We start from the raw sequence: 16,975 nt of genomic DNA, 5'->3' as shown, positions 1-16,975 counted from the left end.
AAAGGGTGAAAGGCTCTTCAAAACTGAAAGAGGAAGAACAGAGACCCATCATTTGCCCATAAGAAGCCCAAATTCTTATGTCTCTTGGGAATGGAATAGATTGAGGCCAAGAGTGTGCGCAAATGAAGTTCAGGCAAAGCTATGTCAAACACAGAATACTTACAGTGAACAAGGGTCCTCTTCAGTAAGGTCTGATAAATAGACATTTGCAAAGTGGATGAACAACATTCCTATGGCTTGTTTTGAAGTGTCTAGAAACCTGTACAGAAAAAGAGAGAGTGAGCAGTCAAAAGGAATGACTGAAAAAAATGGGAGGCTTTCATCTCCCAAAGACAAGTACAGTATCATGGAATTACCGGATGGAAGGAAAGCTGAGAGATGCAACAAGTCTATAAGCCCACACTAGAGAGAGATATTTCTCCCATTTCATTTCTCACTAGGGTAGTCAAAGACAATTTATGGTTGGCATTTTGCCAGCTTCAGATACCATCAACAATATGACATTTGACAGGCCCACAATTACTACTAGTCACTAAGATTAAAACTATTTTTTGCCCTTCCATCTGATTCATTTACAATTTTTAAAATGTGATCTACTTGCTTCACATTGAAGTCCAAGAAACCTCACTTTAAAGACTCACCATTTGAGACTTGTTGGTAAGGTCTGACTAGGTACAGGCCTGAAAGCTGCACGACATTATCACCCCCCATCCTCTACACCTTGCAACAGTCTGAGTTGCTGGCATTTAAACAATGAGTGAGTGACAGAAGAACAGTAGAGGTTGCCAGACCTCTGCATTGGGCCTGAAGGAAGTGATGCTCTACGCATGACACAGGTGTGGCTAAAAGGGAAAGCGCAGGATCTCAGTTTTTCATCACAGACACAAATTCCCCAAGACAGCCCACAGATCTGTGGCTACAGGCTGACCCTGTTGGTGTCTGTGACTGCCCCTTTACCTCCCAAGCTTATGTGCCCCCTGCTGTGGTTTCCCATGGCCTCCAGCTGTGCCACATCTTGAATTGCAAAGGAGATGGATGAGAAGTGAAGACCTGAGCATAGAATATTAAAGCTGCAATATATGTGGAAGAGAGAGAGACTGTCTTTCTTGGAGTACCCAAAATCTCAGTTGCTACTGGGTCTTTTTGTGGCCACGTTTCCTGAGAGGTGATTTTAATAATAAAAATGGCCAAGACAGTCTAACAGAGTGTTCACAGGCAACAAGTTCAACATCAGTGAAGCATATGGAGCTAGTTCTCTAAAGCACTTGACCAACGGATGTCTTGCAGTGATTCTGTCAGAGAATTTTACCCACGTGGAGACTGGCTGCTTTACTGGTGGCAGGGCAGGTACCCAAATTAGTGGTTTAAAAGTCCATCTCCAGAAGAATTGTCTCTTTCCTTTTAAGTGGCTCTGTGCAGCTTTATTTCAGAAGCACTACCACTGGACCCCCAAGAGGAAAAGCTGCAGTGTTGTTGGCCAGCCTCTAACTTAAGTAACACTGAAGAATAAAAGGACCAAGAGCCAAAGGGCAGCATTAATATAAATTTGGAATGACAGACTCGATCTCCAAATTAGGACGATTACATATTCAAGTTCGCAGACTCCATCATAAGTGGATTCTAACTCATTAGCCTATCAAACTCTGAGAAGTCATCAAAAGAAGAGCCTGCAGGAGGAAATCGATGAATTTGTATTAGCCTGTCTTCAAAAACCGGAAAGCAGAGGAATGGTGCAATAAGAAAGAATTTTTTTTTAAAACACCAGGAGAAAAAGACTCTCTTTTATCTTTCATATTCCCCTGATATATGACTCTATAAAAGGCTTCCAGGTATTTTATGTTCCATGTTAGTGATAACTCTTCTTTTTTCACAAAATGAGCAGCTCACACACATAAAAGCATTCTAAAGCCATTAATACCTAAAACTTACCATATCCTCCACGGACGCCTTTCATGCTTTGGTTCTCTGAAGCGTTTGACTGAAAGAAAGGTAAAGACAGTCATTGTGGATTCCCCATGAAACAAGATAAAGATGGATGATTAGCACACTAAGTGTATTCACAAGACTGAATTAAAGTCTTTATACCAAACGTGTCAAGATAAGAAATATCTAACAAAAAGTATATGTGCTCTGTATGTCTACTACCCTAATGGATTTATAACTTCTCACAACACTTTAAGAATGTGTAGTTCTGAAGCACAGCCAAGATGGCAGAGTAGCAAGAAGCAGTACAGTAAGCTTTGTTCCACATACTCCTCCAGCAGACCTACAGAACACATCCTAATCCTAATGGAGAAATCTAGGGAAAAAAAAATTCGTGAGTCACTTCTCTAGGCCAGTTCAGCACATGAAGACAGACAGGAGGTCTGTCCAGACAGGACTGGCCAAAAGCAAACTGCATTTGGAGCGCTCCAGTGCCCAGGGGCAGGCTATACAATAAGGCAGGAAAAAGGTCCCAGACCAGGACTGGGGCATCTCCAGACTAACTCTGGTCTATGATGCTCCAACATGCCACAGGGAAAGATGCCTACTGGCAGCGTTGCTCCCCACAGTTCCGGGTCACAAGTGCAAGTCGGACTGAGAAAGGGACCTGCGCTGGCGAGTGGAGTTCTCAAGTGGGGAGGACCTGGGTGGTACGCTGAGAAAAGAGGAAGTTCAGAAGCCAGCAGCTGTGGCAGGGCGTCTCACACACCAGGTGCTAAGCAGGGTCTCATTAAAGCATCTGGGTCAGCCTTGTCCCTGAGGTGCTGGAATAACATAACACTCAATACCCCAGAAAAAGCAACATCAGGACCAGACCAGACTTTCCTCAAGCAGTGTGGTGGAGCCCAACCCTAACATCAATCTGAAATCAGGAAGCAGGCTGAAAGGGTAAAGGGGGCCCATGAAGACTCCACCACAATGGGCTATTATAGTGATTGGGATTTCAAGATACAAAAGAAGAATAAAATAATGGTGAAACATCTACAAGCAATGTCTCAGACAAAAACACAGCTTCGGCACACACTTGACTAGGATTCCTGGAAGAGATGAAGCAAGCATTGGGAAAAAAAAAAAGTCTTTAAATGTTTTTACAAATGGAATGAGAATATGAGGAAAAAATTGGAAAAGAAATGAGAGCTATGGAAGAAAGAATCAGAAAGGGAATTAACAGCTTGGCACAAGAGGTTCAAAGTCTTGTCTAAGCAACAAACTCTCTGAGAATCAGAATGGACAAAATAGAAGCGAATAACTCCATGAGGCAACAAGAAATGTTAAAACAGAGTCAAAAGGCTGAGAAAAAAATAGAAGAAAACATAAAGTATCTCATAGCAAAAACAAGTGACATAAATCAATAAGAAAAAATTTAAGAATCACTGGGCTATCTGAATGCCCTGACCTTTTAAAAAAAAAAGTCTAGATATCATATTTCAAGAAATCTCAAAAGAAAACTGCTCAGATCTCTTAGAACCAGAGGGCAAAGTGGAAAGAGAACCCATCAGTCACTTCCCAGAAGAAACCTCAAAAAGATAACTCCTAGGAACATCATGGTCAAAATCCAGTGTTTCCAGGACAAAGAAAAAAAAATACTCGAGGAACCACAGTCAGGATTACCCATGATTTAGCAGCCATCACTATAGAAAGGAGTGAAGAACTTGGAATCCAATATTTCAGAAGGCAAAATATAGACTTACAGTTAAGTATAACTTACCTAGCAAAAACTGAGCATAATACTAGAGGTGGGGAATGTGGATCTTTAATAAAATATATAACTTCTACGTATTCCTGATGAAAAGACCAGAGCTGTCTGGAAACTTTGAAGTTCAAACATAGGAGTGAAGGGAAACATAAAAAGGGAATAAACATGAATGGACAATGATAAAGGATTAAACAAGGATAAACTGCTTACATTCAAATACAGGGAGATGATACATGTGTCCCCTTTAATCTCTATCATCACCAGAGGTTATAGAGAGTAACTAACTAGACATGGCCAGGGAGTGGTTCTATTGTGACTTGATGACATTAAGAAAATAATGGAAAGAGAAAAAGAGGAATACACTGGGGGGGGGGAAGGCTTGGAATTGTAGGGGAAGGGAAAGGAAGATTTGGGGAAATTATGTCACAGAATGAGGGTGCACAAGACATCTATACCAACAAGTAGGAGGGAGTGAGGAGGAGCAGCTGACACATGAATCTCACTCGCTCCTGAACTGCTCAAAAGAACTTTTTCCCCTGTAGCATTATACTCAGTTTTGCTGGGTAAATTTTTTCTTATAAACTCGTATCTTTTGCCATCTGAAATACTGTATTCCAAGTTCCCTGCTCCTTTATAGCAGCACCCGCAAAATAGTATGTGTCACATACACACACTCACAACAGAGTTGGGTATAAAAATATAGTTTACTCAACAGAGAAATAGATGGCAAAGAAAAAAAGGGAAGAAGGGTAATCCTAATGTAAGTAGTTTAAGAAGGAGTACTCCTAAGCATGATAAAAGCTAAGGATGCACAAAAATATTTATAGCTCTTTTAGAGGAGGCAAAGGACGAGAATTTGAGGGTGGCGCCCACAAACTGGAAAGCAGATGAACAAGTTATGATATGTAAATGTGTAAACACTGGTGTGCTAAATTCTTTTTAGCATAATGACCAACTAAGACTCCAAAGGACTAATGATGAAACATGCTTACCCACATCCTGATAGAGGTGAAAGATTCAGAATGCAGAATGAAAAATTTTTTTTGGACATGGCCAATGTGGAAGTTTGTTTTGCAGGACTATACATGTAACGGGTTTTGTTTTTCTTGTGTTCTCAATTGGTGAGGAGAAGCGGGAGAGTGAGAAGGTAGACCTTGGCTGATTAAAAAAAATTGTTTTAAACAATTTTTTACAAAGAATATGGAACTTCAAATAAAAAATGAATATAAAAAAAGAGGAAAAAATTTCAAAAAAAGTTTTTAGCTAAAAAAGAATGTGCGATTTTGCAATGCAGTAAGTATCCCCTCAATCACTATAGATTGCAACCCACCTATAACTCACAGCAGATAGTACTTAAAGAGTTGCTGTGGTCAAAAAATTAATCATCCTTTGGCCAACCTTGTAATGAGCCTCTCTAAACTTACTTAGGTTGATCCTTAAGCAACAGACATTATACAGTCTATTGCTGAGCTCAAATCTGAAGCCCTTCTAGCTTGTGGATCTTCCAGAAATTACATTTAGTTAATGTAACCTTGAGAAAGATGTCACCCTGCCATGATAGAAGCATCAGAATAGCACTTCAATTGAAGAACTTTTCATAGTATGGGAAACTAATATCTCCCTTTTCCTTAAGGGCAAGGCATACAATGTAATAAAAGCTAAATAAAACCTAAGGCATTGGGGCTAGTAGAGCAAATAATAATAGCTCACATTTATATAGTGCTTTAAGGCTAGTAAAGTATTTTCCTTACAACAACCTTGTAAAGTAGGTGATATAAGCAGTTTTATTCCTATTTTACAGATGAGGAAACATTGAGAGTGATTTGCTTAGGGGCAAAAAGCCACCAAGTGTTGGAGCTTGGATTCAAAACCAGTTCTTCTAACATTATATTATACCACACAGAAGACCAACCTCTAACTTCTGAATGTCTTCTAAAGACAAGTATCTCTGTATTAGCCCAGAAGAGGCGGAAGAAACATAAAATTCAACAGCAAGAAATCTAAACCCAGCTCACAAGGAGCCATCAATGGGTCCTCGAATGGGAAATCACAGCAATAGGCCTTTACTATGGCAGATCGGACTACAGAAAAGAAAACAGAGTTTTTGTTGTTGTTGTTGTTATATTCACTTTGCCAGTCACCAGGCAAAATATTTCTTCATTAATTGCCATCTATGGAAATATTATGAGTGGTGAGAATGTTGCTTCCCCACATAAAAATAAAGTAGTGGGAAAAAGAAACCAATGCAAGTTTACAGAAGATGTGTGTTGTTATCTGCTACAAGCAAGAAACACAACTCCTGGCAGATTCATGAGCTGCTAATGATGGTGCAGAAGGAAAAGAGCGACATGGGAGAAAACAGCTTCCAGAGCCAATCAATGCTAGCTACTTCTCAACAAGGAACTAACCTGCTAGGTTGTCACAATTTTTTGATGAGGAAATAACGGAAACAATGGCCTCTTAATTGCCAGTACATTAATAAAAGTAGATAATTCTAATTAATAAATTATTCATTAATATTTATCAATTGTAATTTATTATACTATATATACTATAAATTATATTTATTGTTTTATATATTTATATACAATAAAATAATATAAATTAATTAATAAAAGTAGATACTAAGGACTAGGGATACAAAGAAAGGACAAAATACAGTCCCTGCCATCAAGAATCTCACTTTCTAAAGGTGGAGACAACATGCAAAAATTACATTCATACAAGCTATACATATTGTAGATGAAAGATAAGTTAAGAAGAAAGGCACTGAGAGGGACAAGAAAGGTCCCCTGAAGAAGTGGGCTTTGATGATAAATCAAGACTCCAGGAAGCACAGCCAAGATGGCAGAGTGAAAGCAGTGACTTGCTTGAGCTCTCCCCCAAACCCCTCCAAATACCTGTAAAAAAATGGCTCTAAACAAATTCTAACGCAGCAGAACCCACAAAAAGACAGAGTGAAACAAATTTCCAGCCCAAGACACCTGGATGGTTGATCAGAAAGGTATATCGCACCAGGCGTGGAGAGGAGCGCAGTGTGGTGTGGTGTGGGTGCGCAGGCCACAGCGAACCTGGAACAGGCCTCAGAGGACTGAATCGCGGGCAGCTGTAGCTGCCATGAACACCATGAACAACTGAGAAGGTCAGTGGGAAAAGTCTGTGACTTCGGTGAGAGAAGGAGCTAGGTTCCAAGTTCCAAGCATAGCCTCTAGTTCCAAGCAGCGGCTCCCTCCTGAGCTTCCGGCCCACAGACTGAGGGGGATTCTAGTTGCTGATCAGAGGGGGATTGCAGGGATCTTTTTGCCAGTGCTGAGGTAGGAATCTCTTGCTTTGCCCGTGCTTGGATCTGGGTCACAGTTCTGAGGAGGGGTCCTGGGGCAAGGAGGGGTGCTGGCGTGGTGGAGCTTGTTGTGGCTGTGGAGAGGTAACACCTCACCCCTTATCATACCACCTCTGAAGAACTGAAAATTTACAAGTCCTTAGAACTATCTCTGAAAACTGCTGTACAAACCCCCTGAAGCTTGGGACAGTACATTCTCCACATTGGAAGCAGACTCTTACCTTAACAAAGAGTTTAAAACTCAAGTAATTGGCCCGGATAAATGAGTAAGCAGCGCAAAAAGAGTCAAGACTATATTATCTTACTTTGGTGATAAAGAAGATCAAAACATACAACCAGAAGAAGACAACAAAGTCAAAGCTCTTACATCCAAAGCCTCTAAGAAAAATATAAATCAGTCTCAGGCCTTGGAAGAGCTCAAAAGGGGTTTTGAGAAGCAAGTAATAGAAGTAGAGGAAAAACTGGGAAGAGAAATGAGAGTGATGCAAGAAAATCATGAAAAACAAGTCAACAGCTTGCTAAAGGAGACCCAAGAAAATACTGAAGAAAATAACACCTTAAAAAATAGCCTAACCCAAATGGCAAAAGAGGTCCAAAAAGCCAATGAGGAGAAGAATGCCTTACAAAGCAAAATTGGCCAAATGGAAAAGTCCAAAAGTCCAAAAGATTACTGAGGAAAATACTTCCTTAAAAATTAGAATAGAGCAATTGGAAGCTCCTGACTTTATGAGAAATCAAGACACTGCAAAACAAATCCAAAAGAATGACAAATTAGAAAACAATGTGAAATATCTCACTGGAAAAATAACTGACCTGGAAAATAGATCCAGGAAAGAGAATTTAAAAATTATGGGACTATCTGAAAGCCAACCTAGACATCACCTTCCAAGAAACGATCAAGGAAAACTGCCCTGATATTTTAGAACTAGAGGGCAAAATAGAAATTGAAAGAATCCACTGATCTCCTCCTGGAAGAGATTCCCAAAGGAAAACTCCTAGGAATATTGTAGCCAAATTCCAGAGTTCCCAGTCAAGGAGAAAATATTGCAAGCAGCTGGGAAGAAACAATTCAAATATTGCAGAAACACAATCAGGATAACACAAGATTTAGCAGCCTCTACATTAAGGGACCGCAGGGCATGGAATATAAATATTCTGGAGGGCAAAGGAGATAGGATTACAACCAAGAATCACCTACCCAGCAAAACTGAGTATAATCCTTCAGGGGAAAAAATGGTCATTCAGTGAAATAGAGGTCTTTCAAGCATTCTCGATGAAAAGACCAGAGCTGAATAGAAAATCTGACTTTCAAATAAAAGACTGAAGTGGAACATGAAGAGGTAAACAGGAAAGAGAAATCATAAGAGACTTATTAAGGTTGAACTGTTAACATTCCTGCATGGAAAGATGATATTTGTAACTCATGAGACCTTTGTCAATATTAGGGTAGTTGGAAGGAAAAAAATTATATGTATGTATATATAGACAGATAGATAGATAGAGAGCACAGGGTGAGCTGAAGATGAAGGGGTCATATCTGGAGAATTAAGGGGTGAGAGAGGAATATACTAGGAGAAGAAGAAAGGGAGAGGTAGAAGTGGGTAAATTATCCTGCAAAAAAAAAACAGAAAAGAAAAGCCTCTTACAGCAGAGGGGAAAAGGGGGAAGGTGAGAGGGAATGAATGAATCTTATTCTCATAAGATTTGACTTAAGAAGGGAATAACATACACACTCAAGGTATGGAAATCTGTCTTACCCTACAGGAAAATAGGGTGGGAAGGGGACAAGAGAGTAGGGGGATGATAGAGAGGAGGGCAGATTGGGAAAGGGGGTAATCAGAAGCAAATGCTTCTGAGGAGGGACAGGGTCAAAAGAAAGAATAGAATAAATGGGGGAGGTGGGATAGGATTAAGGGAAATAGAGTTAGTTTTTCACAGCATGTCTACTATGGAAGTGTTCTGCATAACCGCACATGTATAACCTATACTGAGTAGCTTTTCAATGGGGGTGGGTGGGAGGGAGGGAGGAAGGGAGAAAATATGGAACCCAAAGTTTTAAAAACACATGTTTAAAAAAAAATGTTTTCACATGCAACTGGAAAATAAGAAATACAGGAAATGGGGTACAGAAATCTACCCTGCCCTACAGGAAAACTGAAGGGGAAGGGAATAAGAGAAGGGTGGGAGAAATAGAAGGGAAGGCAGACTAAGGGAAGGAGTATTCAGAATGCATGCCATCTTGGGGTGAGGGGAGGGGCTAGATGGGGTGAAAATTTGGAACTCAAAATCTTGTGGAAGTAAATGTTGAAAACTAAAAATAAATAAATTTATTAATAAATAAAAAAATAAAAAAATTAAATTAAATTAAAAAAAAAAGACTCCAGCTTCTGGGAATAGAACTTACTATTTAACAAAAACTGCTGGGAAAACTGGAAAATAGTATAGCTGAAAGTAGGCATAGACCAACATCTTACACCCTATACCAAGATAAAGGCAAAATGGGTACATGATTTAGATATAAAGGATTATACTATAAGCAAACTAGAAGAGCAAAGAAGCTTACCTATAAGATATATGGAGAAGGGAAGAATTTATGACCAAATAAGAGATACAGAACATTATGAAATGCAATATGGGTGACTTTGATTACATTAAATAAAAAAGTTTTTGCACAAAACCAATGCAACCAAGATTAGAAGGGAAGCAGAAAGCTGGGAAACAATTTTTACAGCCAGTGTCTCTGATAAAGGCCTCATTTCTAAAATATATAGAGAACTGAGTCAAATTTATAAGAACACAAGTCGTTCCCCAAATGATATGAATAGGCAGTTTTCAGAGGAAGAAATTAAAGCTATCTATAGTCACGTGAAAAAAACTCTCTAAATTACTATTGATTACAGAAATGCAAATCAAAATGACTCTAAGGTCCCACATCACACCTATCAGATTGGCCAACATGACAAAACAGGAAAATAATAAATAATGGAGAAGATGTGGGAAAATTGTAATACTAATGCATTGTTGGCAGAGTTGTGAAATGATCCAACCATTCTGGAGAGCAATTTGGAACTATGCCCAAAGGGCTATAAAAATGTGCATATCCTTTTGACCCAGCAATACTACTTCTCGGGCTGTATCCTGAAGAGATCATAAAAGTGGGAAAAGGACTCACATATACAAAAATATTTATAGCAGCTCTTTTTGTGGTGGCAAAGAACTGGAAATTGAGGGGATGCCCATCAACTGGGGAATGGCTGAACAAGTTGTAGTATATGAATGTAATGAAATACTATTGTGCTATAGGAAATGATGAGCAGGCAGACTTCAGAAAAGCCTGGAAGGACTTATATGATGCAGAGTGAAATGAGCAGAACCAGGAGAACATTGTACACAGTAACAGCCACATTGTGCAATGACTAACTTTGATAGACTTAGCTCTTCTCAGCAACGCAGGGATCTAAGACAACTCCAAAGACTTATGATGGAAAATGCTATCCACATCCAGAAAAAAAAATTATGGAGTCTGAATGCAAATGGAAGCATACTATTTGCTCTCCTTTTCTTTTGTTCTTTTGTTTTATTTCTTTCTTGTGGTTCCTCCCATGAGTTCTAATTTCTTCTTTACATCATAACTAATGTGAAAATATGCTTAATATGAATGTATAAGTAGAGCCTATATCAGACTACACATTGTTGTGGGGAAGGGGGAGGAGAGGGAGGGAGAGAAAATTTAAAACTCAAAATCTTATGGAAGTGAATGTTGAAAACTAAAAACAAATAATTTTTTAAAAAAAAGAAGTGAGATTTGAGCTGAGTCTCAAAGGAAGCAAGGTAAGCCAAGAGGGGAGGGAAAGCATTCCAGGAATAGGGGACAGCCAGGGAAGGAGCACAGACTCCAGAGATGGAGTATCATGTTCCAGAAACAGAAGAAAAGCCAGTGTCACTGGATTTAGAGTTCATGGAGAGAAATAAAGTTAAGAATGGAATAGTAGGATGGGGCCAGACTGTGAACGGCTTTAAAAGCCAAAGAGAGGATTTTATGTATTTAATCCCGGAGCTAATAGGGAGCCACTGAAGTTTACTGAGGAGGAGAGTGACATGATGACGTGCTTGAGGAAGATGAATTTGGCAGCTGAGTGGAGGAGGACGGACTGGAATGGGGAAGAGACCTGATGAAGGAAGACCAATCAGCACACTACTTCAACAGATCAGGGGAGAGATGATAAGGACCTCCACAAGGGTAGTGGCCACGTGAGACAGAGGGAAGAAGATGTGCAAGAGATACTCTGCGAAAATAGAAACGACAAGACTTGACAACAGAATGGATATGGAGGGTAAGCATAAGTGAGGAACAGAGAATAATAGCTAGGTTGCAAACCTGGGTGATTTGGAAGACGGTGACAACGACAGAGAACTTAGGAAGAGGAAAGGAAAAGATAAGGAGTTTAGTTTTGGACACTTTGAAGATGTTTACAAGACATTCCATTTGAAATATTCAATAGGAGAGAGGTCAGGGCTAGATAAATGGATCTCAGAATCATTTACACAGAGATGACAATTAAATCCATGGAAGCGGATGAAGTGGTCAGTGGTCATGAGGAAAAAGATCCAGCAAAGTAGGCTGAGAAGGGGCAGACAGGTAGGAGAACTGGGAAAGCAATGTCACTAAAACCTGGAAAGAAAAGAATATCCAGAAAACAGCGACCAAAAGAGCCAAAGACTACATAGAAGTCAGGAAAGTGAGCAGAGGAAGTGGAAACAGTTCCTGGACAGCGTTCTCAAGCTGACAGCTACTGCAGATTTGGGTCAAATGAGGGTTTTTTTTAAGAACAAGGGAGTCATGAGCAGGTTTATAGGCAGCAGGGAAGTAGTCAGTGGACAGGAAGAGATTGAAGATTAGTAAGAAAGGAGGGGAAGAAAGGGGTACTGTGATGGAGAAGATGGGGGGGAACAGGATAAAGCGTGCCTACAGAGGGGTTTGTCTTGGCAAGAAAAAGGGCCGCTTCTTCACACGAGACAGGATAAGAAAGGTTAGGTGACTTGCTCACGGCCACAGAGCAAGTAAATACTGAAGGAAGGACCTGAATCCAGGTTTTTCTAAGATTTATTACAAATAATACCTACCAAGGTACCAGCACAGAGTCAATGGGAGGAAGCTACCCTTTCAAAAAGTTTTCAAATATAGAAAGCAACCTATCTCCTTACTTATTTGGGGGTATCAACTCAGTCTCTGAGATCTCTTCCAACTCTGATTCTCTAATTTTATGACTAGATGACCACCATAACTTAAACGTAAGTTGTATTGTCATTAGTTGAGCAAAGGTCATTCTCCATTGCAGCAAAAAAAAGGAAGCAAAATCAGAACAGGGTAGCTCTGTCTTCTTTCTGTCTCTGTCTCATCAGGTATCATTGGTCCAGTCATAGAGAAAGTCCTCACTTTTACCTCCTCCCCACCAATGCTTAAAAACCCTTTTTGTTGGCCTTAGCTCCCCTCACTGGTCTCATCTGGAACTTTAGCATTCCTGACCTGTTTCAGAACTGTGCCATGTTCTTCTACTTACCCTCTTTTATTTAGCCTTGCTTAGATCTTATGTACATTTTAAAAAATCTGAGTTAGTTGGTGAGTTCCCTGTATATCCACATCAGAGTATGTCTCTTTAGTCAAATCATTCCCCTTTGTTTCGTACTCCTTGCAATTGTTGCTTTCTTTGTATTTTCAGGATTTCATTCGGAGCATCTCCTACCCCTCCTGAGCTGACTTCCTCTTGTAGTATTTTTAGTCTATGAAATCCTACCTAACATTCCTTTGAACTAGTTTGCCATGATGTCCACCAACTGTCCTTCCCGCAAGAGTTCCCAAGAAACTACGGGCTGCTTCACTAAGCTACTTCTTAATCCTCAGTAAGGCACTTACGCCTGGACAAAGGTCTATAGATAGATGGATTACATATGTGCTGTGTTGTTTTGTTTGGGATCACAAGTTACCAAAATCTTTAAGAAACATCTAACAAGCTTTTCTAGTAGCTTCCTTTTGATTCGGCAAAACGGCTGCTAAAAAATTAATGCTCCCCCTCTACAGCTATTCATGGACTTAAGAGTGGGAAAAAAAATTACATCTCTATTTTCACTAACCTCTAACTGAAATTTAGCATTTTCTTCAACCATGATTTAAAGAAACAAAACGAAACAAAACAAACCATTATTCTGAGAAGGGGTCCATTGACTTCATCAGACTGCCAAAGGGTTCCATGTCACAAAAAAGGTTAAGAACTCCTTTGGGTCCTTCTAGTTCTGACACTGTAGGATTCTAATCTGAACCCTACCTCTCTCAGTTTGTACGCAATAGCTTCACTGGGTAAATCACCTAGCTAAAGTCAGTCTAATCATTCATTTATCCCTCCAACAAGCCTTCCTTTCAAATATAGGACAAATCTACCTGCTCAACCTGAAAGCTGATGACCTCAACTGAATGTATTCCTACAGGCTCCAAACCTCTCAGGAGGCCCTTGACATTTTCCAAAGATGAGCATCAAAAGCTGGGAGGCTTGTTAGGAAGCTAAGACTGATCTGACCCCCTCCTCCTCCCCAGACTCAATTCAAAGACCAATTTCTCTGGTGATTTAGAAGAAACAAGAGACAGAAGTCACATCCTCTTTCACCTTTTCAGTAAAAGACCAGTATCGTATTATTCATGCAAAAGTGGCTATAGATGATGAGAAATATCACAAATGCAGAAGCAGTATCACACCTGGCAACTCTTGTTAGTTGAATAAAAAGCTGCAGTTCTGGCTAATCCTATGCTGGGCAAATGAATACTGTAATAGTTTGGTACTCATTCACCCAACTAAAACAACTTCCCTCCACAGCTGGCAGACTGGTATTTGCTTCCAGTCTCACTCAGTCAAAGAGATTAAATGAGTCGTTGTAGTTGCCTACCTCACAGGACTGTCATGAGGTAAATTCTCTGCAAACCCAAAATGCTAAAGAAATGTGAGCTATTATAATTATGGGGCAGGCAATCTGAACATTTAATTCTGTATCAGGCCAAACATGGTAATGTTCCCACATGATGTCCTTCTTTACTTTGCATTTATGTTGTAACTTCAAGAAATACCTAATTTTCTAATAGTTCCCTTTTGATTTTGTCAAAACAGCTACTGAAAAATTGATGCTTTAATATCTCCTCCGCTTTTTGGCAGGAAAAAAATAGCTCCACCAGAAGTCGGGACAAGAAGTATTCTGTCACTACTAAAGTATGCCTCTGTGCCTGGTTTGTGACATGTTTCCTAAACTCCTCACCTATTTCTTCCTTCTATCCAGGTGGTCTGTCTCCAATGACAGTGATCATTTTTGCTTCTACCTCTATTAACTTTCACCTAAATATTCTCCCCTCTGGCTTCTTGATTTCCTCCTGAGTTAACTTTCTTAATAAACTATGCTAATAATACTAATACATATATAACATATAATGACACATAATACCAATGCTATCCACCCCATTGCAACCCACCCCCTTTATCTTGTTTCTTTTGTATATGTTACACTCTTACAGAGCCATAGTCTAGTCACGGGTTTTATCTCACCAAGTGTTAGTGACACTTAGGAGGTCAAATTTGTCTCCCTGTGGTAGAATCTCCAGTTTCTCTTGTCATCTAAACTTTGGACACTTGAGTATAGACATCTGAGACCATGGTTTTTACTAATGGATCCTTTCTTAGATTGTCTCCTGTAAATTTCTGTCTCACAACTGCTTTTTCCCTTCCCTTTTTTAAAGCCTTTTCCTCTGAGGTAAACCTGAGAATTAGGAGAGTTCTTTTGTCAAGTGTTCTTTTCCCCAGACAGATTATTATGCCCTCCTTGACTCTGTTAGTGAAGAAACTGAGGTAGAGTTAAAGGAGAAACAACTTGCCCCAAGTCACCCAGCTGAAGAAAAGGGCTAGGATTGGAACCTCATTCCATACCTCTTTGACATTCTGTGATTAGGCTCAGGGAGGGCAGATACTAGGGAGACAGCAGTTCACTATTATAACAAGCTTGTAAATAGATAAATGGCATTGCTGTGCAATTTGGAGAAAAGGGGTTGTATGAAAAATGGTTTTAACTTTTTCAGTAAAGTGGGAGGCAAAGTCTTCTTAGAAGAGGGTTGATGAAGGAAGTATTATAAAGGACTTGAGGAGAAAAAACAAGGTTTGGAATACATGCTATGAAAAGTATCAGAGAAAGTCAACCAGAGAAGAACAAAGGAATAGCTGTAAGAACGAAGTCAAGATTAGGTAACATAAATCCATAGTGGAATCCAATAGAAGCCAAGAAGATAGATGGCAGGGACAGGGTTTGGTAAGATGTGAACAATTCTGTAAGGTAATAATGTAGCAGTGGACAGAACTCCGGACCTGGAGTCACAAATACCTAAGTTCCTATCTGGCCTCAGACACTTTCAATTGGCTGTGACCCCGGCTGAACATGCCACTTAACCTCTGTCTGCCTCAATTTCCTCATCTGTAAAGTAGGGATAATAATAGCACCTACCACCTAGGGTTGTTGGGGAACAAAATGAAATCATATTTGTAAAGCGCTTTGCAAACTTTAAAGTGCTATGCAAATGCTAACTGTTCTTCCAGTCCTGACTCTACCTAAAACTCGCTGTTGAGTTGTTTGGTCATGTCCAACTCTTCATGACTCCATGGACCATATAACACACCACTACTATCCACAGGGGTTTCTTGGCAAAAATACTGGAGTATTTCACCATTTCCTTCTCCATCAGATCAAGGAAAACAGGGTTGGGTGACTTGCCCAAGGTCACACAGCCAGTTAAGTGTCTGAGGTCACATCTGAACTCAGGTCTTCCTGACTCCAAGGCCAGCCTTCTATGTACTGAGCCACCTAGCTGCCTCCCTAAAACTTACTGGGGGGCACTGGGCCTCAGGCTTACTACATCTGCCAATAAAATGAGGAGGTTGGACTAGATGATCCCTAAAATCCCTCTGAGCTCTATGACAGAGAAGTGCCTTCTCTACTAACATAAAAACCTGGCTTTTCGAATAGAAAGAACACTAAATCTCAAAGGATCAAAGAATTAAAGACATAAGAGATCTTAGAAATCATCTAGTTTAACCCTTTCATATTACAGATGAGGAAACTGAAGACTAGAGAAGCTAAGTGATTTGCACAAGGTCATGTGTCAGAGGTAGGATTTGAACCCAAGTTCTATGACTCAAAATCTAGCACTCTTTCCATTGTATGACAACAGGTTCCAACTTAGCACAGAAAAGCTTCAGATCAAAGGATCTAGCAAAAACTAGAATCACCAAGTAAGGATGCTGCACTGGATTAAATTCAATTCAATAGGCATTTATTAAATATTTACTACAAAGACAAAATTTTAAAAGCTCCTGCTCTCAGTGTACATTCCACTGGGGGAATACAACGGGAAACGTAAGTATCTACAGTGATATGAGAATTACTTGAGATGAAATAAAATAATAAAATTTATTGGCATTCAATAAAACTGGCAACTTTTTACATCTTTAACATTTTTTAATATGTAGCATGTGAACCTTTCATTTCTGAATTTCTCTCCTCTTCTGTGTATTTAAAAAACTTTTAATGACCCTCTTTTTTTTTTTGGCATCTCTGCAGCTAATTCCTCCCCTTCAAGGTCTTCTATCAATTAAGAAGAGAAAAAAGAAACCTCTTGTAAGAAATAAGCATAGTCAAGCAAAACCAATCCGCACACATATCCAAACATAACCATATCCAAACACATATGCCTCTCTGACTGCATCATTTCTCTGTCAAGAGGTAACATCTTTCAGGGGCCCTTTGGAGACCTGCATTGTTCAGAATTCTTAATCCTTCCAAAGTTGCTATTCTTTACAATGGTCTTGCTCTTGTGTGAACTATTCACTTCATTCTGCTTTAGTTCTCACTACCCAGCAATCTCCGCAATTGTC

At 39.7% G+C, this 16,975-nt stretch overlaps 1 protein-coding gene across 1 annotated transcript in view; it reads right to left on the bottom strand.

Annotated features, from left to right (window-relative positions):
- LOC114024046 (store-operated calcium entry regulator STIMATE) overlaps positions 1–16,975 on the bottom strand; it is an 82,016-nt gene that overhangs the window by 39,868 nt on the left and 25,173 nt on the right. The window contains exons 2-3 of the mRNA XM_027836875.1: positions 1,930–1,978; positions 164–259 (exon numbers count right to left, since the gene is read on the bottom strand). Of these exons, the coding sequence (XP_027692676.1) occupies positions 164–259; positions 1,930–1,978 (145 nt within the window). The remainder of the gene's footprint in view (positions 1–163; positions 260–1,929; positions 1,979–16,975) is intronic.

Source organism: Vombatus ursinus, unplaced genomic scaffold, assembly GCF_900497805.2.
Source record: "Vombatus ursinus unplaced genomic scaffold, bare-nosed wombat genome assembly UNPS02014820.1, whole genome shotgun sequence".
Lineage (NCBI taxonomy): Eukaryota > Metazoa > Chordata > Mammalia > Diprotodontia > Vombatidae > Vombatus > Vombatus ursinus.
This window is presented reverse-complemented; position numbering and strand designations above follow the sequence as displayed.